Raw genomic sequence first — 25,437 nt, 5'->3', positions numbered from 1 at the left:
TGATGAATGTAGGATGGAGGGATTGAAGAACAGAGGGATTGGTGAATGCAGGATGGAGGGATTGATGAACAGAGGGATCGATGAATGCAGAATGGAGGGATTGATGAATGGAGGGACTGATGAATGCAGGATGGAGTGATTGATGAACAGAGGGATTGATGAATGTAGGATGGAGGGATTGATGAATGGAGGGATTGATGACTGCAGGATGGAGGGATTGATGAACAGAGGGATTGATGAATGTAGGATGGAGGGATTGAAGAACAGAGGGATTGGTGAATGCAGGATGGAGGGATTGATGAACAGAGGGATCGATGAATGTAGGATGGAGGGATTGAAGAATGGAGGGATTGATGAATGCAGGATGGAGGGATTGATGAACAGAGGGATTGATGAATGTAGGATGGAGGGATTGATGAATGGAGGGATTGATGAATGCAGGATGGAGGGATTGATGAACAGAGGGATTGATGAACAGAGGGATTGGTGAATGGAGGGATTGATGAATGCAGGATGGAGGGATTGATGAACAGAGGGATTGATGAATGTAGGATGGAGGGATTGAAGAACAGAGGGATTGGTGAATGTAGGATGGAGGGATTGACGAACGGAGGGATTGATGAATGCAGGATGGAGGGATTGATGAATGCAGGATGGAGGGATTGAAGAACAGAGGGATTGGTGAATGCAGGATGGAGGGATTGGTGAACGGAGGGATCGATGAATGCAGGATGGAGGGATTGAAGAACAGAGGGATTCATGAACAGAGGGATTGATGAATGCAGGATGGAGGGATTGATGAACAGAGGGATTGATGAATGCAGGATGGAGGGATTGATGAATAGAGGGATTGATGAACAGAGGGATTGATGAATGCAGGATGGAGGGATTGATGAACAGAGGGATTGATGAACAGAGGGATTGATGAACAGAGGGATTGATGAATTCAGGATGGAGGGATTGATGAACAGAGGGATTGATGAATGCAGGATGGAGGGATTGATGAACAGAGGGATTGATGAATGCAGGATGGAGGGATTGATGAACAGAGGGATTGATGAATGCAGGATGGAGGGATTGATGAACAGAGGGATTGATGAACAGAGGGATTGATGAATGCAGGATGGAGGGATTGATGAACAGAGGGATTGATGAATTCAGGATGGAGGGATTGATGAACAGAGGGATTGATGAATTCAGGATGGAGGGATTGATGAACAGAGGGATTGATGAACAGAGGGATTGATGAATGCAGGATGGAGGGATTGATGAACAGAGGGATTGATGAACAGAGGGATTGATGAATGCAGGATGGAGGGATTGATGAACAGAGGGATTGATGAACAGAGGGATTGATGAATGCAGGATGGAGGGATTGATGAACAGAGGGATTGATGAACAGAGGGATCGATGAATGCAGGATGGAGGGATTGATGAATGGAGGGATTGATGAATGCAGGATGGAGGGATTGATGAACAGAGGGATTGATGAATGTAGGATGGAGGGATTGATGAACAGAGGGATTGATGAATGTAGGATGGAGGGATTGATGAACAGAGGGATTGATGAATGGAGGGATTGATGACTGCAGGTTGGAGGGATTGATGAACAGAGGGATTGATGAATGTAGGATGGAGGGATTGAAGAACAGAGGGATTGGTGAATGCAGGATGGAGGGATTGATGAACAGAGGGATCGATGAATGCAGAATGGAGGGATTGATGAATGGAGGGACTGATGAATGCAGGATGGAGTGATTGATGAACAGAGGGATTGATGAATGTAGGATGGAGGGATTGATGAATGGAGGGATTGATGACTGCAGGATGGAGGGATTGATGAACAGAGGGATTGATGAATGTAGGATGGAGGGATTGAAGAACAGAGGGATTGGTGAATGCAGGATGGAGGGATTGATGAACAGAGGGATCGATGAATGTAGGATGGAGGGATTGAAGAATGGAGGGATTGATGAATGCAGGATGGAGGGATTGATGAACAGAGGGATTGATGAATGTAGGATGGAGGGATTGATGAATGGAGGGATTGATGAATGCAGGATGGAGGGATTGATGAACAGAGGGATTGATGAACAGAGGGATTGGTGAATGGAGGGATTGATGAATGCAGGATGGAGGGATTGATGAACAGAGGGATTGATGAATGTAGGATGGAGGGATTGAAGAACAGAGGGATTGGTGAATGTAGGATGGAGGGATTGACGAACGGAGGGATTGATGAATGCAGGATGGAGGGATTGATGAATGCAGGATGGAGGGATTGAAGAACAGAGGGATTGGTGAATGCAGGATGGAGGGATTGGTGAACGGAGGGATCGATGAATGCAGGATGGAGGGATTGAAGAACAGAGGGATTCATGAACAGAGGGATTGATGAATGCAGGATGGAGGGATTGATGAACAGAGGGATTGATGAATGCAGGATGGAGGGATTGAAGAACAGAGGGATTGATGAACAGAGGGATTGATGAATGCAGGATGGAGGGATTGATGAACAGAGGGATTGATGAATTCAGGATGGAGGGATTGATGAACAGAGGGATTGATGAATTCAGGATGGAGGGATTGATGAACAGAGGGATTGATGAACAGAGGGATTGATGAACAGAGGGATTGATGAATGCAGGATGGAGGGATTGATGAACAGAGGGATTGATGAATTCAGGATGGAGGGATTGATGAACAGAGGGATTGATGAATGCAGGATGGAGGGATAGATGAACAAAGGGATTGATGAACAGAGGGATTGATGAATTCAGGATGGAGGGATTGATGAATGGAGGGATTGATGAATGCAGAATGGAGGGATTGATGAATGGGGGGATAGATGAATGCAGGATGGCGGGATTGATGAATGCAGGATGGAGGGATTGATGAACAGAGGGATTGATGAATGCAGGATGGAGGGATTGATGAACAGAGGGATTGATGAATGCAGGATGGAGGGATTGATGAACAGAGGGATCGAAGAACAGAGGGATTGATGAACAAAGGAATTGATGAATGCAGGATGGAGGGATTGATGAACAGAGGGATTGATGAATGCACGATGGAGGGATTGATGAACAGAGGGATCGAAGAACAGAGGGATTGATGAATGCAGGATGGAGGGATTGATGAACAGAGGGATTGATGAACAGAGGGATTGATGAACAAAGGGATTGATGAATGCAGGATGGAGGGATTGATGAACAGAGGGATTGATTAACAGAGGGATTGATGAATGTAGGATGGAGGGATTGATGAACAGAGGGATTGATGAATGCAGGATGGAGGGATTGATGAACAGAGGGATCGAAGAACAGAGGGATTGATGAACAAAGGGATTGATGAATGCAGGATGGAGGGATTGATGAACAGAGGGATTGATGAATGCAGGATGGAGGGATTGATGAACAGAGGGATCGAAGAACAGAGGGATTGATGAATGCAGGATGGAGGGATTGATGAACAGAGGAATTGATGAACAGAGGGATTGATGAACAAAGGGATTGATGAATGCAGGATGGAGGGATTGATGAACAGAGGGATTGATGAATGCAGGATGGAGGGATTGATGAACAAAGGGATTGATGAATGCAGGATGGAGGGATTGATGAACAGAGGGATTGATGAATGCAGGATGGAGGGATTCATGAACAGAGGGATTGATGAACAAAGGGATTGATGAATGTAGGATGGAGGGATTGATGAACAGAGGGATTGATGAACAGAGGGATTGATGAATGCAGGATGGAGGGATTGATGAACAGAGGGATTGATGAATGCAGGATGGAGGGATTGATGAACAAAGGGATTGATGAACAAAGGGATTGATGAATGTAGGATGGAGGGATTGATGAACAGAGGGATTGATGAATGCAGGATGGAGGGATTGATGAACAGAGGGATTGATGAACAAAGGGATTGATGAATGTAGGATGGAGGGATTGATGAACAGAGGGATTGATGAATGCAGGATGGAGGGATTGATGAACAGAGGGATTGATGAACAGAGGGATTGATGAATGTAGGATGGAGGGATTGATGAACAGAGGGATTGATGAACAGAGGGATTGATGAATGCAGGATGGAGGGATTGATGAACAGAGGGATTGATGAATGCAGGATGGAGGGATTGATGAACAGAGGGATTGATGAACAAAGGGATTGATGAATGTAGGATGGAAGGATTGATGAACAGAGGGATTGATGAACAGAGGGATTGATGAATGCAGGATGGAGGGATTGATGAACAGAGGGATTGATGAATGCAGGATGGAGGGATTGATGAACAGAGGGATTGATGAACAGAGGGATTGATGAATGCAGGATGGAGGGATTGATGAACAGAGGGATTGATGAACAGAGGGATTGATGAATGCAGGATGGAGGGATTGATGAACAGAGGGATTGATGAATGCAGGATGGAGGGATTGATGAACAGAGGGATTGATGAACAAAGGGATTGATGAACAGAGGGATTGATGAATGTAGGATGGAGGGATTAATGAACAGAGGGATTGATGAATGCAGGATGGAGGGATTGATGAACAGAGGGATTGATGAACAGAGGGATTGATGAATGTAGGATGGAGGGATTGATGAACAGAGGGATTGATGAACAGAGGGATTGATGAATGCAGGATGGAGGGATTGATGAACAGAGGGATTGATGAATGCAGGATGGAGGGATTGATGAACAGAGGGATTGATGAACAAAAGGATTGATGAACAGAGGGATTGATGAATGTAGGATGGAGGGATTGATGAACAGAGGGATTGATGAACAGAGGGATTGATGAATGAAGGATGGAGGGATTGATGAACAGAGGGATTGATGAATGCAGGATGGAGGGATTGATGAACAGAGGGATTGATGAACAAAGGGATTGATGAACAGAGGGATTGATGAATGCAGGATGGAGGGATTGATGAACAGAGGGATTGATGAATGCAGGATGGAGGGATTGATGAACAGAGGGATTGATGATCAGAGGGATTGATGAATGTAGGATGGAGGGATTGATGAACAGAGGGATTGATGAACAGAGGGATTGATGAATGCAGGATGGAGGGATTGATGAACAGAGGGATTGATGAATGCAGGATGGAGGGATTGATGAACAGAGGGATTGATGAACAGAGGGATTGATGAATGCAGGATGGAGGGATTGATGAACAGAGGGATTGATGAATGCAGGATGGAGGGATTGATGAACAGAGGGATTGATGAATGCAGGATGGAGGGATTGATGAATGCAGGATGGAGGGATTGATGAACAGAGGGATTGATGAACAGAGGGATTGATGAACAGAGGGATTGATGAATGCAGGATGGAGGGATTGATGAACAGAGGGATTGATGAATGCAGGATGGAGGGATTGATGAACAGAGGGATTGATGAACAGAGGGATTGATGAACAGAGGGATTGATGAATGTAGGATGGAGGGATTGATGAACAGAGGGATTGATGAACAGAGGGATTGATGAACAGAGGGATTGATGAATGCAGGATGGAGGGATTGATGAACAGAGGGATTGAAGAACAGAGGGATTGATGAATGCAGGATGGAGGGATTGATGAACAGAGGGATTGATGAATGTATAATGGAGGGATTGATGAACAGAGGGATTGATGAATGCAGGATGGAGGGATTGATGAACAGAGGGATTGATGAACAGAGGGATTGATGAATGCAGGATGGAGGGATTGATGAACAGAGGGATTGATGAACAGAGGGATTGATGAATGCAGGATGGAGGGATTGATGAACAGAGGGATTGATGAATGCAGGATGGAGGGATTGATGAACAGAGGGATTGATGAACAAAGGGATTGATGAACAGAGGGATTGATGAATGTAGGATGGAGGGATTGATGAACAGAGGGATTGATGAACAGAGGGATTGATGAACAGAGGGATTGATGAATGCAGGATGGAGGGATTGATGAACAGAGGGATTGATGAACAGAGGGATTGATGAATGCAGGATGCAGGGATTGATGAACAGAGGGATTGATGAATGCAGGATGGAGGGATTGATGAACAGAGGGATTGATGAACAAAGGGATTGATGAACAGAGGGATTGATGAATGTAGGATGGAGGGATTGATGAACAGAGGGATTGATGAACAGAGGGATTGATGAATGCAGGATGGAGGGATTGATGAACAGAGGGATTGATGAATGCAGGATGGAGGGATTGATGAACAGAGGGATTGATGAACAAAGGGATTGATGAACAGAGGGATTGATGAATGCAGGATGGAGGGATTGATGAACAGAGGGATTGATGAATGCAGGATGGAGGGATTGATGAACAGAGGGATTGATGAACAGAGGGATTGATGAATGTAGGATGGAGGGATTGATGAACAGAGGGATTGATGAACAGAGGGATTGATGAATGTAGGATGGAGGGATTGATGAACAGAGGGATTGATGAACAGAGGGATTGATGAATGCAGGATGGAGGGATTGATGAACAGAGGGATTGATGAATGCAGGATGGAGGGATTGATGAACAGAGGGATTGATGAACAGAGGGATTGATGAATGCAGGATGGAGGGATTGATGAACAGAGGGATTGATGAATGCAGGATGGAGGGATTGATGAACAGAGGGATTGATGAATGCAGGATGGAGGGATTGATGAATGCAGGATGGAGGGATTGATGAACAGAGGGATTGATGAACAGAGGGATTGATGAACAGAGGGATTGATGAATGCAGGATGGAGGGATTGATGAACAGAGGGATTGATGAACAGAGGGATTGATGAATGCAGGATGGAGGGATTGATGAACAGAGGGATTGATGAATGCAGGATGGAGGGATTGATGAACAGAGGGATTGATGAACAGAGGGATTGATGAACAGAGGGATTGATGAATGTAGGATGGAGGGATTGATGAACAGAGGGATTGATGAACAGAGGGATTGATGAACAGAGGGATTGATGAATGCAGGATGGAGGGATTGATGAACAGAGGGATTGAAGAACAGAGGGATTGATGAATGCAGGATGGAGGGATTGATGAACAGAGGGATTGATGAATGTAGGATGGAGGGATTGATGAACAGAGGGATTGATGAATGCAGGATGGAGGGATTGATGAACAGAGGGATTGAAGAACAAAGGGATTGATGAATGCAGGATGGAGGGATTGATGAACAGAGGGATTGATGAATGCAGGATGGAGGGATTGATGAACTGAGGGATTGATGAACAGAGGGATTGATGAATGCAGGATGGAGGGATTGATGAACAGAGGGATCGATGAACAGAGGGATTGATGAATGCAGGATGGAGGGATTGATGAACAGAGGGATTGATGAACAGAGGGATTGATGAATGCAGGATGGAGGGATTGATGAACAGAGGGATCGATGAACAAAGGGATTGATGAATGCAGGATGGAGGGATTGATGAACAGAGGGATCGATGAACAGAGGGATTGATGAACAGAGGGATTGATGAACAGAGTGATTGATGAATGCAGGATGGAGGGATTGATGAACAGAGGGATCGATGAACAGAGGGATTGATGAACAGAGGGATTGATGAACAGAGGGATTGATGAATGCAGGATGGAGGGATTGATGAACAGAGGGATTGATGAATGCAGGATGGAGGGATTGATGAACAGAGGGATTGATGAATGCAGGATGGAGGGATTGATGAACAGAGGGATTGATGAACAGAGGGATTGATGAATGCAGGATGGAGGGATTGATGAACAGAGGGATTGATGAATGCAGGATGGAGGGATTGATGAACAGAGGGATCGATGAACAGAGGGATTGATGAACAGAGGGATTGATGAATGCAGGATGGAGGGATTGATGAACAGAGGGATTGATGAATGCAGGATGGAGGGATTGATGAACAGAGGGATTGATGAACAGAGGGATTGATGAATGCAGGATGGAGGGATTGATGAACAGAGGGATTGATGAATGCAGGATGGAGGGATTGATGAACAGAGGGATTGATGAACAGAGGGATTGATGAACAGAGGGATTGATGAATGCAGGATGGAGGGATTGATGAACAGAGGGATTGATGAATGCAGGATGGAGGGATTGATGAACAGAGGGATTGATGAATGCAGGATGGAGGGATTGATGAACAGAGGGATTGATGAACAGAGGGATTGATGAACAGAGGGATTGATGAATACAGGATGGAGGGATTGATGGACAGAGGGATTGATGAATGCAGGATGGAGGGATTGATGAACAGAGGGATTGGTGAATGCAGGATGGAGGGATTGATGAACAGAGGGATTGATGAATGCAGGATGGAGGGATTGATGAACAGAGGGATTGATGAATGCAGGATGGAGGGATTGATGAACAGAGGGATTGATGAACAGAGGGATTGATGAATGAAGGATGGAGGGATTGATGAACAGAGGGATCGATGAACAGAGGGATTGATGAACAGAGGGATTGATGAATGCAGGATGGAGGGATTGATGAACAGAGGGATTGATGAATGCAGGATGGAGGGATTGATGAGCAGAGGGATTGATGAACAGAGGGATTGATGAATGCAGGATGGAGGGATTGATGAACAGAGGGATTGATGAATGCAGGATGGAGGGATTGATGAACAGAGGGATTGATGAACAGAGGGTTTGATGAACAGAGGGATTGATGAATGCAGGATGGAGGGATTGATGAACAGAGGGATTGATGAACAGAGGGATTGATGAACAGAGGGATTGATGAATGCAGGATGGAGGGATTGATGAACAGAGGGATCGATGAACAGAGGGATTGATGAACAGAGGGATTGATGAATGCAGGATGGAGGGATTGATGAACAGAGGGATTGATGAATGCAGGATGGAGGGATTGATGAACAGAGGGATTGATGAACAGAGGGATTGATGAATGCAGGATGGAGGGATTGATGAACAGAGGGATTGAAGAACAGAGGGATTGATGAATGCAGGATGGAGGGATTGATGAACAGAGGGATTGATGAATGTAGGATGGAGGGATTGATGAACAGAGGGATTGATGAATGCAGGATGGAGGGATTGATGAACAGAGGGATTGAAGAACAAAGGGATTGATGAATGCAGGATGGAGGGATTGATGAACAGAGGGATTGATGAATGCAGGATGGAGGGATTGATGAACAGAGGGATTGATGAACAGAGGGATTGATGAATGCAGGATGGAGGGATTGATGAACAGAGGGATTGAAGAACAAAGGGATTGATGAATGCAGGATGGAGGGATTGATGAACAGAGGGATTGATGAACAGAGGAATTGATGAACAAAGGGATTGATGAACAGAGGGATTGATGAACAGAGGGATTGATGAATGCAGGATGGAGGGATTGATGAACAGAGGGATTGATGAATGCAGGATGGAGGGATTGATGAACGGAGGGATTGATGAACAGAGGGATTGATGAATGCAGGATGGAGGGATTGATGAACGGAGGGATTGATGAACAGAGGGATTGATGAATGCAGGATGGAGGGATTGATGAACAGAGGGATTGATGAATGCAGGATGGAGGGATTGATGAACAGAGGGATTGATGAACAGAGGGATTGATGAACAGAGGGATTGATGAATGCAGGATGGATGGATTGATGAACAGAGGGATTGATGAATGCAGGATGGTGGGATTGATGAACAGAGGGATTGATGAACAGAGGGATTGATGAACAGAGGGATTGATGAATGCAGGATGGAGGGATTGATGAACAGAGGGATTGATGAATGCAGGATGGAGGGATTGATGAACAGAGGGATTGATGAATGCAGGATGGAGGGATTGATGAACAGAGGGATTGATGAACAGAGGGATTGATGAATACAGGATGGAGGGATTGATGAACAGAGGGATTGATGAATGCAGGATGGAGGGATTGATGAACAGAGGGATTGATGAACAGAGGGATTGATGAACAGAGGGATTGATGAATGCAGGATGGAGGGATTGATGAACAGAGGGATCGATGAACAGAGGGATTGATGAACAGAGGGATTGATGAATGCAGGATGGAGGGATTGATGAACAGAGGGATTGATGAATGCAGGATGGAGGGATTGATGAACAGAGGGATTGATGAACAGAGGGATTGATGAACAGAGGGATTGATGAATGCAGGATGGAGGGATTGATGAACAGAGGGATTGATGAACAGAGGGATTGATGAATGCAGGATGGAGGGATTGATGAACAGAGGGATTGATGAACAGAGGGATTGATGAACAGAGGGATTGATGAATGCAGGATGGAGGGATTGATGAACAGAGGGATCGATGAACAGAGGGATTGATGAACAGAGGGATTGATGAATGCAGGATGGAGGGATTGATGAACAGAGGGATTGATGAAAGCAGGATGGAGGGATTGATGAACAGAGGGATTGATGAACAGAGGGATTGATGAATGCAGGATGGAGGGATTGATGAACAGAGGGATTGAAGAACAGAGGGATTGATGAATGCAGGATGGAGGGATTGATGAACAGAGGGATTGATGAATGTAGGATGGAGGGATTGATGAACAGAGGGATTGATGAATGCAGGATGGAGGGATTGATGAACAGAGGGATTGAAGAACAAAGGGATTGATGAATGCAGGATGGAGGGATTGATGAACAGAGGGATTGATGAATGCAGGATGGAGGGATTGATGAACAGAGGGATTGATGAACAGAGGGATTGATGAATGCAGGATGGAGGGATTGATGAACAGAGGGATTGAAGAACAAAGGGATTGATGATTGCAGGATGGAGGGATTGATGAACAGAGGGATTGATGAACAGAGGGATTGATGAACAAAGGGATTGATGAATGCAGGATGGAGGGATTGATGAACAAAGGGATTGATGAATGCAGGATGGAGGGATTGATGAACAGAGGGATTGATGAATGCAGGATGGAGGGATTGATGAACAAAGGGATTGATGAATGCAGGATGGAGGGATTGATGAACAGAGGGATTGATGAACAGAGGGATTGATGAATGCAGGATGGAGGGATTGATGAACAGAGGGATTGATGAATGCAGGATGGAGGGATTGATCAACAGAGGGATTGATGAATGTAGGATGGAGGGATTGATGAACAGAGGGATTGATGAATGCAGGATGGAGGGATTGATGAACAGAGGGATTGATGAACAGAGGGATTGATCAACAGAGGGATTGAAGAACAGAGGGATTGATGAATGCAGGATGGAGGGATTGATGAACAGAGGGATTGATGAATGCAGGATGGAGGGATTGATGAACGGAGGGATTGATGAACAGAGGGATTGATGAATGTAGGATGGAGGGATTGATGAACAGAGGGATTGATGAATGCAGGATGGAGGGATTGATGAACAGAGGGATTGATGAACAGAGGGATTGATGAATGCAGGATGGAGGGATTGATGAACAGAGGGATTGATGAACAGAGGGATTGATGAATGTAGGATGGAGGGATTGATGAACGGAGTTATTGATGAATGCAGGATGGAGGGATTGATGAACAGAGGGATTGATGAACAGAGGGATTGATGAATGCAGGATGGAGGGATTGATGAACAGAGGGATTGATGAATGCAGGATGGAGGGATTGATGAACAGAGGGATTGATGAATGTAGGATGGAGGGATTGATGAACAGAGGGATTGATGAATGCAGGATGGAGGGATTGATGAACAGAGGGATTGATGAACAGAGGGATTGATGAACAGAAGGATTGATGAATGTAGGATGGAGGGATTGAAGAACAGAGGGATTGATGAATGCAGGATGGAGGGATTGATGAACAGAGGGATTGATGAACAGAGGGATTGATGAATACAGGATGGAGGGATTGATGAACGGAGGGATTGATGAATGCAGGATGGAGGGATTGATGAACAGAGGGCATGATGAACAGAGGGATTGATGAATGCAGGATGGAGGGATTGATGAACAGAGGGATTGATGAATGCAGGATGGAGGGATTGATGAACAGAGGGATTGATGAACAGAGGGATTGATGAATGCAGGATGGAGGTATTGATGAATGCAGGATGGAGGTATTGATGAACAGAGGGATTGATGAATTCAGGATGGAGGGATTGATGAACAGAGGGATTGATGAATGCAGGATGGAGGGATTGATGAACAGAGGGATTGATGAATTCAGGATGGAGGGATTGATGAACAGAGGGATTGATGAACAGAGGGATTGATGAATGCAGGATGGAGGGATTGATGAACAGAGGGATTGATGAACAGAGGGATTGATGAATTCAGGATGGAGGGATTAATGAACAGAGGGATTGATGAATGCAGGATGGAGGGATTGATGAACAGAGGGATTGATGAACAGAGGGATTGATGAATGTAGGATGGAGGGATTCATGAACGGAGGGATTGATGAATGGTGGATCGTGGGATTGATGAATGGATGGATTGATGAACGGAGGGATTGAAGATTGCAGGATGGAGGGAATGATGAAGGATGGGTTGGAGGGATTGTTGAATGGATGGAATGATGAAGGTTGGGATGGAGGGAATGATGAAGGTTGAGATGGAGAGATTGATGAATGGATGAAATGATGAATGGAGGGATGGATGGAATGATGAATGGTGGATTGGAGGGAATGATGAAGGTAGGGATGGAGGGAATGATGATTGGATGGAATGATGAATGGAGGGATGGACGGATTGATGAATGGTGGGTTGGAGGGAATGCTGAATAGTGGGATGTGGGATTGATGAATGGATGGAATGATGAAGACAGGAATGGAGGGAATGCTGAATGGAGGGATGGGGGATTCAGACTGTGTTCTTCTCTCTTCTGCAATATCAATGACTGTGTCTGATCTCTCCTCAGGATATGGGCCTGAAGATCCTGACAGACACCGGTTATCACCGACCTATCGAATGTCAGATTCAGGAGGATATTGGTATGTAATGTGTGACTGGGATCAGTCAGTGGGGAAGGGGTGGGGCATTACTTAATATCCTGATAGTGACGGCACCCCTAGGCAGTAGCGATCATAATATGAGTGAATTTTATATTCAGTTTGAGGGACAGAAGTGTGGGTCCGATCCGAGACTATTATTTTAAACTTAAATAAGGGCAATTATGAGGGCATGAAAAAAGAGCTAGCTAAAGTGAACTGACAAATCAGGTTAAGAGATAAGTCAATAGAGATGCAATGGTAGACATTTAAGGGGATATTTCAGAATACACAGAATTTTTCTTTCTCATTGAAATGTATCTATTCTAAGGTTGGAGAATTAATAATGGATAATAAGGAGATAGTAGATGAATTGAACAGATATTTTGCATTTGTCTTCACTATTGAGAATACAAGTAACATCCCAGTATTTGCTGTAAGTCAGGAAATGGAAGGGAGGGAGGAACTCAAGAAAATTACAATCACCAGGGAAGTGGTACTGAACAAATTGTTGGAGCTGCAGGCTGACAAGTCCCCAGGTCCTGATGGACTTCATCCTAGGGTGTTAAAAGAAGTGGCTAGTCAGATAGTTGATGCATTCATTTTAATTTTCCAAAATTCCCCAGATTTGGGGAATGTTCCATAGATTGGAAAATAGTGAATGTAACTCCTTTATTCAAAAAGGGAAGGAGACAGCAAGCAGGAAACTACAGGCCAGTTAACTTAACATCTGTCTCAGGGAAAATGTTAGAAGCTGTTATTAAAGATGTTATAGCAGGGCATTTAGAAAAATTCAAGGTAATCAGGCAGAATCAACATGGTTTTGTGAAAGGGAAATCATGTTTAACCAATTTATTGGAGTTCTTTGAGGGAGTAACATGTGCTGTGGATAAAGGGGAACCAGTGGATGTATTGTACTTAGATTTCCAGAAGTCATTTGATAAAGTGCCACATCAAAGGTTATTGCGGAAAATAAAAGCTCATGGTGTAGGGGGTTTAAACTAAATCAGCAGGGGAATGGGAACCTAAATTGCAGTGCCAGTGTACAGGCTGTTGAGAGTAGTGAGGTAGGGGATAAGGTTACAGGGACGCAAGAGGGCACTGGCAAGCAAGAACTTGGTTTAAAGTGTGTCTACTTCAACGCCAGGAGCATCCGGAATAAGGTGGGTGAGCTTGCAGCATGGGTTGGTACCTGGGATCCTGATGTTGTGGCCATTTCGGAGACATGGGTAGAGCAGGGGCAGGAATGGATGTTGCAGGTTCCGGGATTTAGATGTTTCAGAAAGAACAGAGAAGAGGGTAAAAGAGGGGGGGGTGTGGCATTGTTAATCAAGGAAAGTATTACAGCGGCAGAAAGGACGTTTGAGGACTCGTCTACTGAGGTAGTATGGGCCGAGGTTAGAAACAGGAGAGGAGAGGTCACCCTGTTGGGAGTTTTCTATAGACCTCCGAATAGTTCCAGAGATGTAGAGGAAAGGATAGCGAAGATGATTCTCGACAGGAGCGAGAGTAACAGGGTAGTGGTTATGGGGGACTTTAACTTTCCAAATATTGACTGGAAATACTATAGTTCGAGTACTTTAGATGGGTCTGTTTTTGTCCAGTGTGTGCAGGAGGGTTTTCTGACACAGTATGTGGACAGGCCAACCAGGGGCGATGCCACATTGGATTTGGTACTGGGTAATGAACCCGGCCAGGTGTTCGATTTAGATGTAGGTGAGCACTTTGGCGATAGTGATCACAATTCGGTTAGGTTTACCTTAGCGATGGGCAGGGACAGGTATATACCGCAGGGCAAGAATTATAGCTGGGGGAAAGGAAATTATGACGCGATTAGGCAAGATTTAGGATGTGTAGGATGGGGAAGGAAACTGCAGGGGATGGGCACAAACGAAATGTGGAGCTTATTCAAGGAGCAGCTAATGCGTGTCCTTGATAAGTATGTACCTGTCAGGCAGGGAGGAAGTTGTCGAGCAAGGGAGCCGTGGTTTACTCAAGAAGTTGAAGCGCTTGTCAAGAGGAAGAGGGCGGCTTATGTTAGGATGAGACGTGAAGGCTCAGTTAGGGCGCTTGAGAGTTACAAGCTAGCCAGGAAGGATCTAAAGGGAGGGCTAAGAAGAGCAAGGAGAGGACACGAGAAGTCATTGGCGGATAGGATCAAAGAAAACCCTAAGGCTTTCTATAGGTATATCAGGAATAAACGAATGATAAGAGTTAGAACAGGGCCAATCAAGGATAGTAGTGGGAAGTTGTGTGCGGAATCAGAGGAGATAGGGGAAGCGTTAAATGAATATTTTTCGTCAGTATTTACAGTAGAGAAAGAAAATGTTGCCGAGGAGATTACTGAGATACAGCCTACTAGGCTAGATGGGATTGAGATTCACAAGGAGGAGGTGTTAGCAATTTTGGAAAGAGTGAAAATAGATAAGTCCCCTGGGCCAGATGGGATTTATCCTAGGATTCTCTGGGAAGCCAGGGAGGAGATTGCAGAGCCGTTGTTGTTGATCTTCAAGTCGTCATTGTCGACAGGAGTAGTGCCGGAGGACTGGAGGATAGCAAATGTTGTCCCCTTGTTCAAGAAGGGGAGTAGAGACAGCCCTGGTAATTATAGACCTGTGAGCCTTACTTCGGTTGTGGGTAAAATGTTGGAAAAGGTTATAAGAGACAGGATTTATAATCATCTTGAAAAGAATAAGTTCATTTGCGATAGTCAGCACGGTTTTGTGAAAGGTAGGTCGTGCCTCACAAACCTTATTGAGTTTTTCGAGAAGGTGACCAAACAGGTGGATGAGGGTAAAGCCGTGGATGTGGTGTATATGGATTTCAGTAAGGCGTTTGATAAGGTTCCCCACGGTAGGCTATTGCAGAAAATACGCAAGTATGGGGTTGAAGGTGATTTAGAGCTTTGGATCAGAAATTGGCTAGCTGAAAGAAGACAGAGGGTGGTGGTTGATGGCAAATGTTCATCCTGGAGTTTAGTTACTAGTGGTGTACCGCAAGGTTCTGTTTTGGGGCCACTGCTGTTTGTCATTTTTATAAACGACCTGGATGAGGGTGTAGAAGGGTGGGTTAGTAAATTTGCGGATGACACGAAGGTCGGTGGAGTTGTGGATAGTGTCGAAGGGTGTTGTAGGGTACAGAGGGACATAGATAGGCTGCAGAGCTGGGCTGAGAGATGGCAAATGGAGTTTAATGCGGAGAAGTGTGAGGTGATTCACTTTGGAAGGAGTAACAGCAATGCAGAGTACTGGGCTAATGGGAAGATTCTTGGTAGTGTAGATGAGCAGAGAGATCTTGGTATCCAGGTACATAAATCCCTGAAAGTTGCTACCCAGGTTAATAGGGCTGTTAAGAAGGCATATGGTGTGTTAGCCTTTATTAGTAGGGGGATCGAGTTTCAGAGCCACGGGGTCATGATGCAGCTGTACAAAACTCTGGTGAGGCCGCACCTGGAGTATTGCGTGCAGTTCTGGTCACCGCATTATAGGAAGGATGTCGAAGCTTTGGAAAGGGTGCAGAGGAGATTTACTAGGATGTTGCCTGGTATGGAAGGAAGGTCTTACGAGGAAAGGCTGAGGGACTTGGGGTTGTTTTCGTTAGAGAGAAGGAGGAGGAGAGGTGACTTAATAGAGACATACAAGATAATCAGAGGGTTAGATAGGGTGGATAGTGAGAGTCTTTTTCCTCGGATGAGGATGGCAAACACGAGGGGACATAGCTTTAAGTTGAGGGGTGAAAGATATAGGACAGATGTCAGAGGTAGTTTCTTTACGCAGAGAGTAGTAGGGGCGTGGAACGCCCTGCCTGCAACAGTAGTAGACTCGCCAACTTTAAGGGCATTTAAGTGGTCATTGGATAGACATATGGATGTAAATGGAATAGTGTAGGTCAGATGATCGGCGCAACATCGAGGGCCGAAGGGCCTGTACTGCGCTGTAATATTCTAAAAAAAAACATATTGGCATGGATAGAAGATTGGCTAGCTAACAGGAAACAGAGAGTAGGCAGAAGTGGGTCATGTTCTGGTTGGAAAAATGTAACGAGTGGTGTGCCACAGGGATCGGTGCCAGGGCCTCAACATTTTACAATTTATATAAATGACTTGGATGAAGGGACCGAAAGTACGGTTGCTAAATTTGCTGACGGCACAAAGATAGGTAGGAAAGTAAGTTGTGAAGAGGACATAAGGGGGCTACAAAGGGATATAGATAGGTTAAGTGAGTGGGAAAAGACCTGGCAAATGGAGTATAATGTGGGGAAAGTGCAAAATTGTTCATTTTGGCAGGAAGAATAAAAAAGCAGCATATTATCTAAATGGTGAGAGATTGCAGAGCTCGGAGATGCAGAGGAATCTGGGTGTCCTAGTGCATGAATCACAAAAGGTTAGTATGCAGGTACAGAATGTAATTAGGAAAGCTAATAGAATGTTATTGTTTATCACGAGGGTAATTGAATATAAAAGTAGGGAGGTTATGCCTCAGTTATACAGGGCATTGGTGAGACCACATCTGGGGTATTGTGTACAGTACTGGTCTCCTTATTTAAGGAAGGATGTAAATGTGTTGGAGGCAGTACAGAGAAGGTTTACTAGATTAATACATGGAATGGGCGGGTTGTCTTACGGGGAAAGATCGGACAGGCTAGGCTTGTATCCACTGGAGTTTAGAAGAGTAAGAGGCAACTTGATTGAAACATATAAGATCCTGAGGGGTCTTGACAGGGTGGATGTGGAAAGGATGTTTCCCATTGTGGGAGAATCTAGAACTAGGGGTCACTGTATAAAAATAAGGGGTTGCCCATTTAAGACAGAGATGAGGAGAAATGTTTTCTCTCAGAGGGTCTCTGGAATTCTCTTCCTCAAAAGGCAGTGGAAGCAGAGTCTTTGAATATTTTTAAGGCAGAGGTAGTTAGATTTTTGATAAGCAAGGGGGTGAAAGGTTATCGGAGGTCAGTGGAAATGTGGAATAATCAGTTCAGACATGAACTTATTGAATGGAGGAGCAGGCACGAGGGGCCGAGTGGCCTCGTCCTGCTCCTAATTCATAGGTTTGTATGAAATGTAGATCAAAGAACCTCCAAAATATACTTCAGTGTATCCGCGTAATTTATCTCAATGTATCCTGTAATTTATCTCAATGTATCCTGTAATTTATCTCAATGTCTCCTGTAATTTATCTCAATGTATCCTGTAATTTATCTCAATGTGTCCTGTAATTTATCTCAATGTATCCCGTAATTTATCTCAATGTATCCCGTAATTTATCTCAATGTGTCCTGTAATTTATCTCAATGTCTCCTGTAATTTATCTCAATGTATCCTGTAATTTATCTCAATGTGTCCTGTAATTTATCTCAATGTATCCCGTAATTTATCTCAATGTGTCCTGTAATTTATCTCAATGTCTCCTGTAATTTATCTCAATGTATCCCGTAATTTATCTCAATGTGTCCTGTAATTTATCTCAATGTCTCCTGTAATTTATCTCAATGTCTCCTGTAATTTATCTCAATGTATCCCGTAATTTATCTCAATGTATCCTGTAATTTATCTCAATGTCTCCTGTAATTTATCTCAATGTCTCCTGTAATTTATCTCAATGTGTCCTGTAATTTATCTCAATGTCTCCTGTAATTTATCTCAATGTATCCCGTAATTTATCTCAATGTGTCCTGTAATTTATCTCAATGTCTCCTGTAATTTATCTCAATGTCTCCTGTAATTTATCTCAATGTATCCCGTAATTTATCTCAATGTGTCCTGTAATTTATCTCAATGTCTCCTGTAATTTATCTCAATGTCTCCTGTAATTTACCTCAAAGTTCCTCGGAATTGTAGGTGAATGTGTGACCCTCTTTAAGTTGAGAAATACTTGCTGATCTCGTCAATCACCCTCATACTGTTGATCTCCTCACCTTCCCCCCTCCCCCCTCCTCCCCCCACCCCACCCACCCCCCCAACCAGAGACCCCTCACTATCTCATGGTTAACTAAGGATATTATATCTTGCAGTTATGAGCTACAATGAAAGGTTAATTGTGGCAGACGCAATGCCAGGCCCTTTCACCCATCAGCGCATGGTGGCTTCAGGACCATCGGGAGCCCCCGTTTCAGTCCGAGAGTACTTTCCCGAAACATGGATCTGGGAGCTCATCCCTGTCGGGTAAGACCTTCGCATGAATCTCTATCTCCAGACCACCCTGCGGCTCAGATAGACCATTTCCCGATGTCGTGAACTTTCAGGCTGTGCGGGCGCTGGGTGGAAGCGAGAGATAGGGAGTGTTGTAGGGGGCTGGAGGAGGTTCCAGAGATAGGGAGGGTTGTAGGGGCTGGAGAAGGTTACAGAGATAGGGAGGGTTGTAGGGGGCTGGAGGAGGTTCCAGAGATAGGGAGGGTTGTAGGAGACTGGAGGAGGTTACAGAGATAGGGAGGGTCGTAGGGGGCTGAAGGAGGTGACAGAGATAGGGAGGGTCGTAGGGGGCTGAAGGAGGTTACAGAGATAGGGAGGTTTCTAGGGGCTGGAGGAGGTGACAGAGATAGGGAGGGTTGTAGGGGCTGGAGGAGGTTACAGAGATAGGGAGGGTTGTAGGGGCTGGAGGAGGTTACAGAGATAGGGAGGGTTGTAGGAGACTGGGGGAGGTTACACAGATAGGGAGGGTCGTAGGGGGCTGGAGAATGTTACAGAGATAGAGAGGGTTGCCGGAGGCTGGAGGAGTTTACTGAGATATGGAGGGACTGCCACACTATCAGAGGGTCAGTACTGAGGAAACAAGACACTATCGGAGGGTCAGTATTGAGGGAGTGCCGCACTGTCGGAGGGTCAGTACTGAGGGAGTGCCGCGCTGTCGGAGGGTCAGTACTGAGGGAGTGCCGCACTGTCGGAGGGTCAGTACTGAGGGAGTGCCGCACTGTCAGAGGGTCAGTACTGAGGGAACAAGACACTATCGGAGGGTCAGTATTGAGGGAGTGCCGCACTGTCGGAGGGTCAGTACTGGGGGAGTGCCGCGCTGTCGGAGGGTCAGTACTGAGGGAGTGCTGCACTGTCGGAGGGTCAGTACTGAGGGAGTGCCGCCCTATAAAGGGTCAATACTGAGGGAGTGCCGCGCTGTCGGAGGGTCAGTACCGAGGGAATGCCACGCTGTCGGAGGGTCAGGACTGAGGGAGTGCCACGCTGTCGGAGGGTCAGTACTGAGGGAGTGCCGCACTGTCGGAGGGTCAGTACTGAGGGAGTGCCGCCCTGTCGGAGGGTCAGTACCGAGGGAATGCCACGCTGTCGGAGGGTCAGTACTGAGGGAGTGCCGCGCTGTCGGAGGGTCAGTACCGAGGGAATGCCACGCTGTCAGAGGGTCAGTACTGAGGGAGTGCCACGCTGTCGGAGGGTCAGTACTGAGGGAGTGCCGCACTGTCGGAGGGTCAGTACTGGGGGAGTGCCACGCTGTCGGAGGGTCAGTACCGAGGGAATGCCACGCTGTCGGAGGGTCAGTACTGAGGGAGTGCCGCCCTGTCGGAGGGTCAGTACTGAGGGAGTGCCGCACTGTCGGAGGGTCAGTACTGAGGGAGTGCCGCCCTGTCGGAGGGTCAGTACTGAGGGAGTGCCGCACTGTCGGAGGGTCAGTACTGAGGGAGTGCCGCCCTGTCGGGGGGGTCAGTACTGAGGGAGTGCTGCACTGTCAGAGGGTCAGTACAGAGGGAGTGCCGCCCTGTCGGAGGTTCAGTACTGAGGGAGTGCCGCCCTATAAAGGGTCAATACTGGGGGAGTGCCGCGCTGTCGGAGGGTCAGTACTGGGGGAGTGCCACGCTGTCGGAGGGTCAGTACCGAGGGAATGCCACGCTGTCGGAGGGTCAGTACTGAGGGAGTGCCGCCCTGTCGGAGGGTCAGTACTGAGGGAGTGCCGCACTGTCGGAGGGTCAGTACTGAGGGAGTGCCGCCCTGTCGGAGGGTCAGTACTGAGGGAGTGCCGCACTGTCGGAGGGTCAGTACTGAGGGAGTGCCGCCCTGTCGGAGGGTCAGTACTGAGGGAGTGCCGCACTGTCGGAGGCTCAGTACTGAGGGAATGCCGCACTGTCGGAGGGTCAGTACTGAGGGAGTGCTGCACTGTCAGAGGGTCAGTACTGAGGGAGTGCCGCACTGTCGGAGGGTCAGTACTGAGGGAGTGCCGCGCTGTCGGAGGGTCAGTTGTGGGGGAGTGCTGCACTGTCAGAGGGTCAGTACTGAGGGAATGCCGCACTGTCGGAGGGTCAGTACTGAGGGAGTGCTGCACTGTCGGAGGGTCAGTACTGGGGGAGTGCTGCACTGTCAGAGGGTCAGTACTGAGGGAGTGCCGCACTGTCGGAGGGTCAGTACTGAGGGAGTGCCGCACTGTCGGAGGGTCAGTACTGAGGGAGTGCCGCACTGTCAGAGGGTCAGTACTGAGGGAATGCCGCACTGTCGGAGGGTCAGTACTGAGGGAGTGCTGCACTGTCGGATGGTCAGTACTGAGGGTGTGCCGCACTGTCGGAGGGTCAGTACTGAGGGAGCGCCGCACTGTCGGAGGGTCAGTACTGAGGGAGTGCTGCACTGTCGGATGGTCAATACTGAGGGAGTGCTGCACTGTCGGAGAGTCAGTACTGAGGGTGTGCTGCACTGTCGGAGGGTCAGTACTGAGGGAGCGCCGCACTGTCGGAGGGTCAGTACTGAGGGAGTGCTGCACTGTCGGAGGGTCAGTACTGAGGGAGTGCCGCACTGTCGGAGGGGCAGTACTGAGGGAGTGCTGCACTGTCGGAGGGTCAGTACTGAGGGAGTGCTGCACTATCGGAGGGTCAGTACTGAGGGAGTGCTGCACTGTCGGAGGGTCAGTACTGAGGGAGTGCCGCACTGTCGGAGGGTCAGTACTGAGGGAGTGCTGCACTGTCGGAGGGTCAGTACTGAGGGTGTGCTGCACTGTCGGAGGGTCAGTACTGAGGGAGTGCTGCACTGTCGGAGGGTCAGTACTGAGGGAGTGCTGCACTGTCGGAGGGTCAGTACTGAGGGAGTGCTGCACTGTCGGAGGGTCAGTACTGAGGGAGTGCTGCACTGTCGGAGGGTCAGTACTGAGGGAGTGCTGCACTGTCGGAGGGTCAGTACTGAGGGAGTGCTGCACTGTCGGAGGGTCAGTTGTGGGGGAGTGCCGCGCTGTCGGAGGCTCAGCACTGAGGGAATGCCGCACTGTCAGAGGGTCAGTACTGAGGGAGCGCCGCACTGTCGGAGGGTCAGTACTGAGGGAGTGCTGCACTGTCGGAGGGTCAGTACTGAGGGAGTGCTGCACTGTCGGAGGGTCAGTACTGAGGGAACACCACACTGCAGAGGAATTCTCCCCCATGACCTGGGGCCAGTTTTTCTACCACAATGAACATCCTAATCTGCTCTAACTGTGTGTCCTGTCTCAGGTCGACTGGCTCAATCTCCCTCCCCATCACTGTACCTGACTCAATAACAGAATGGAAAGGCAGTATGTTCTGTACTGGACAGGCCGGCTTTGGGATCTCAGACACCGTCTCACTCAATGCCTTCAAACCCTTCTTTGTGGATCTGGCTCTGCCCTACTCGGTCATCAGGACCGAAGGGTTCACACTCAAAGCCAAAGTGTTCAACTACATGAAACAGTGCATCATGGTGAGTCAGCTGGCTGGCTAATCGACTGTGGGAGGAGGCACCACCGGCTCTGCTCTTCTGTGTGCGTGTGTGCACTGGGGTGGGGGGGGGGTGTGTGTGAAAGGCAGGGCTGGGTAAACTCAGCACAGGCCGGGAATGGAGCCTGGGCCTTTCCTGCTCTGTGGGTGGGGCTCGGTTCCAGACAGGGTGTGGGATCAAGTTCACCCAACACAGGCCGGGAATGGAGCCTGGGCCTTTCCTGCTCTGTATGTGTGGGGCTCAGTGCCAGACAGGGTGTGGGATCAAGTTCACCCAACACAGGCCGGTAATGGAGCCTGGGCCTTTCCTGCTCTGTGGGTGGGGCTCGGTTCCAGACAGGGTGTGGGATCAAGTTAACACAACACAGGCCGGGAATGGAGCCTGGGCCTTTCCTGCTCTGTATGTGTGGGGCTCAGTGCCAGACAGGGTGTGGGATCAAGTTCACCCAACACAGGCCGGGAATGGAGCCTGGGCCTTTCCTGCTCTGTGTGCGCAGGCTTCGGTACCACACTGGGTGTGGGATCAGGTTAGCCCAGCACAGGCCGGGAATGGAGCCTGGGCCTTTCCTGCTCTGTGTGCATGGGTGATTGGATCCTGGAGGACAGGGAGTGCCCTCCGGAGACGAGGATAATTGAACAGGAGGAGGTGGGGAGTGTTGTGTTTGAGTCTTGTGCCGTTGGTGATCTAACCCTTTCCTGCTCCTTTTCTCTCCCTCAGGTGAAGATAACTCTGCTGGAGGCCCAGGGCTTTAATGTGACCTCCGACAGCAGAACCGCACAAGAGACATGCATCTGCTCGAAGGACAGTGTGACCTTCAGCTGGAGTCTCACTGCTACTGAACTGGGTCAGTCAGTAACTCAAGGCCCAGGCTCCGATCCCAGCCTTTGCTGAGTGAATCAGCCCGGGTTCCTGCTCCTGATCCCTGTCCAGTGACCCCTGGGTTAGGGAGGAGGGGGTGAATCAGCCCGGGTTCCTGCTCCTGATCCCTGTCCAGTGACCCCTGGGTTAGGGAGGAGGGGGTGAATCAGCCCAGGTTCCTGCTCCTGATCCCTGTCCAGTGACCCCTGGGTTAGGGAGGAGGGGGTGAATCAGCCCGGGTTCCTGCTCCTGATCCCTGTCCAGTGACCCCTGGGTTAGGCAGGGGGTGAATCAGCCCGGGTTCCTGCTCCTGATCCCTGTCCAGTGACCCCTGGGTTAGGCAGGGGGTGAATCAGCCCGGGTTCCTGCTCCTGATCCCTGTCCAGTGACCCCTGGTTTAGGGAGGGAGGGGGGTGAATCAGCCCGGGTTCCTGCTCCTGATCCCTGTCCAGTGACCCCTGGGTTAGGGAGGAGGGGGTGAATCAGCCCGGGTTTCTGCTCCTGATCCCTGTCCAGTGACCCCTGGTTTAGGGAGGGAGGGGGGTGAATCAGCCTGGGTTCCTGCTCCTGATCCCTGTCCAGTGATCCCTGGGTTAGGGAGGGGGGTGAATCAGCCCGGGTTCCTGCTCCTGATCCCTGTCCAGTGACCCCTGGGTTAGGGAGGGGGTGAATCAGCCCGGGTTCCTGCTCCTGATCCCTGTCCAGTGACCTCTGGTTTAGGGAGGAGGGGGTGAATCAGCCCGGGTTCCTGCTCCTGATCCCTGTCCGGTGACCCCTGGGTTAGGGAGGGGGGTGAATCAGCCCGGGTTCCTGCTCCTGATCCCTGTCCCGTTTTCTCTCACCTCTCTCCCTCTCTCTGTCTGTGTTGCAGGAGAACAGAATTTGACAGTTCAAGCAGAATCCATTTCCTCAGAATCTCTGTGTGGGAATGAGGTGATAACCGTGCCTGTCAAAGGAGCAGTGGATGTTATCCGTAAACCTCTCCTAGTTCGGGTTAGTGTCAACCCTTGCAAACCCAGACTGGTCTCTCTCCATCCAGTCTCTCACACTCCTCCTCTCATACTGCGCTCCCTCTATCTGCTTCTGTCTGTGCTCGGTCTCTACCTCCCTCTCTTTCTCTCTCTCTCTCTCTCGTTCTCTCCTTCTGTCTCCCTCTCTTTTTCTCTCTCTGACTCTCTGTCTCTTGTGGATTTTCACTCTCTCTGACTCTCTCTTGCAGATTTTCACTCTCTCTGAATCTCTCTCTCTTGTGGATTTTCACTTTCTCTAACTCTCTCTCTCTCTTGTGGATTTTCACTCTCTCTGACTCTCGCTTGCAGATTTTCACTCTCTCTGAATCTCTCTCTCTTGTGGATTTTCACTTTCTCTGACTCTCTCTCTCTGTTGTGGATTTTCACCATCTCTGACTCTCTCTATCTTGTGAATTTTCACTCTCTCTGACTCTCTGTTTCTCACAGATTATCACTCTCTCTCTCTCTCTCTTGCAGATTTTCACTCTCTCTCTCTCGTGGGTTTTCACTCTCTCTGACTCTCTCTCCCTATTTTGAAGATTTTCACTCTCTTTGACTCGCTCTCTCTATCTTGCAGATTTTCACTCTCTCTGACTCTCTCTCTTTCTCTCTTGCAGATTTTCACTCTGACTCTCTCTCTCTCTCTTCTCTGTGTTACAGCCCGAGGGAACTGAGACTGAACTGACTCACAGCTCCTTCCTCTGTCCTGCAGGTACAGTAATTCTGTCGAAACGCTGGCTGATTAAAAAGGCTCAATGTCAAGCTCCCAGTCTGTGGGAGAGGGTGAGTGGGAATGATGGAGGGGATTGTCACTCAGCACTGACTCTGTGATGTGGGGGAGTCACTGGACATTCCATCGACACTGAGTATGGAATTGAGTCAGGGACAGAAGCAGAGAATATTGGGGAAGGGTTGTACCTCAGACCGGAGGGACATTTACCATCTGATTGAGCAGGGCTCAAGATTAGGATAACTGGTTTTTATGATAT

At 47.9% G+C, this 25,437-nt stretch overlaps 1 protein-coding gene across 1 annotated transcript in view; it reads left to right on the top strand.

The window, feature by feature from the left end:
- Positions 1-25,437, top strand: part of LOC137361411 (alpha-2-macroglobulin-like protein 1) — a 99,813-nt gene that overhangs the window by 10,667 nt on the left and 63,709 nt on the right. The window contains exons 2-7 of the mRNA XM_068026279.1: positions 12,865-12,937; positions 18,944-19,094; positions 22,337-22,562; positions 23,298-23,424; positions 24,310-24,431; positions 25,109-25,160. Of these exons, the coding sequence (XP_067882380.1) occupies positions 12,868-12,937; positions 18,944-19,094; positions 22,337-22,562; positions 23,298-23,424; positions 24,310-24,431; positions 25,109-25,160 (748 nt within the window). The 5' untranslated portion in view covers positions 12,865-12,867. The remainder of the gene's footprint in view (positions 1-12,864; positions 12,938-18,943; positions 19,095-22,336; positions 22,563-23,297; positions 23,425-24,309; positions 24,432-25,108; positions 25,161-25,437) is intronic.

The sequence above is a fragment of the Heterodontus francisci genome, unplaced genomic scaffold (assembly GCF_036365525.1).
Source record: "Heterodontus francisci isolate sHetFra1 unplaced genomic scaffold, sHetFra1.hap1 HAP1_SCAFFOLD_739, whole genome shotgun sequence".
In the NCBI taxonomy this organism is placed as follows: domain Eukaryota; kingdom Metazoa; phylum Chordata; class Chondrichthyes; order Heterodontiformes; family Heterodontidae; genus Heterodontus; species Heterodontus francisci.
This window is presented reverse-complemented; position numbering and strand designations above follow the sequence as displayed.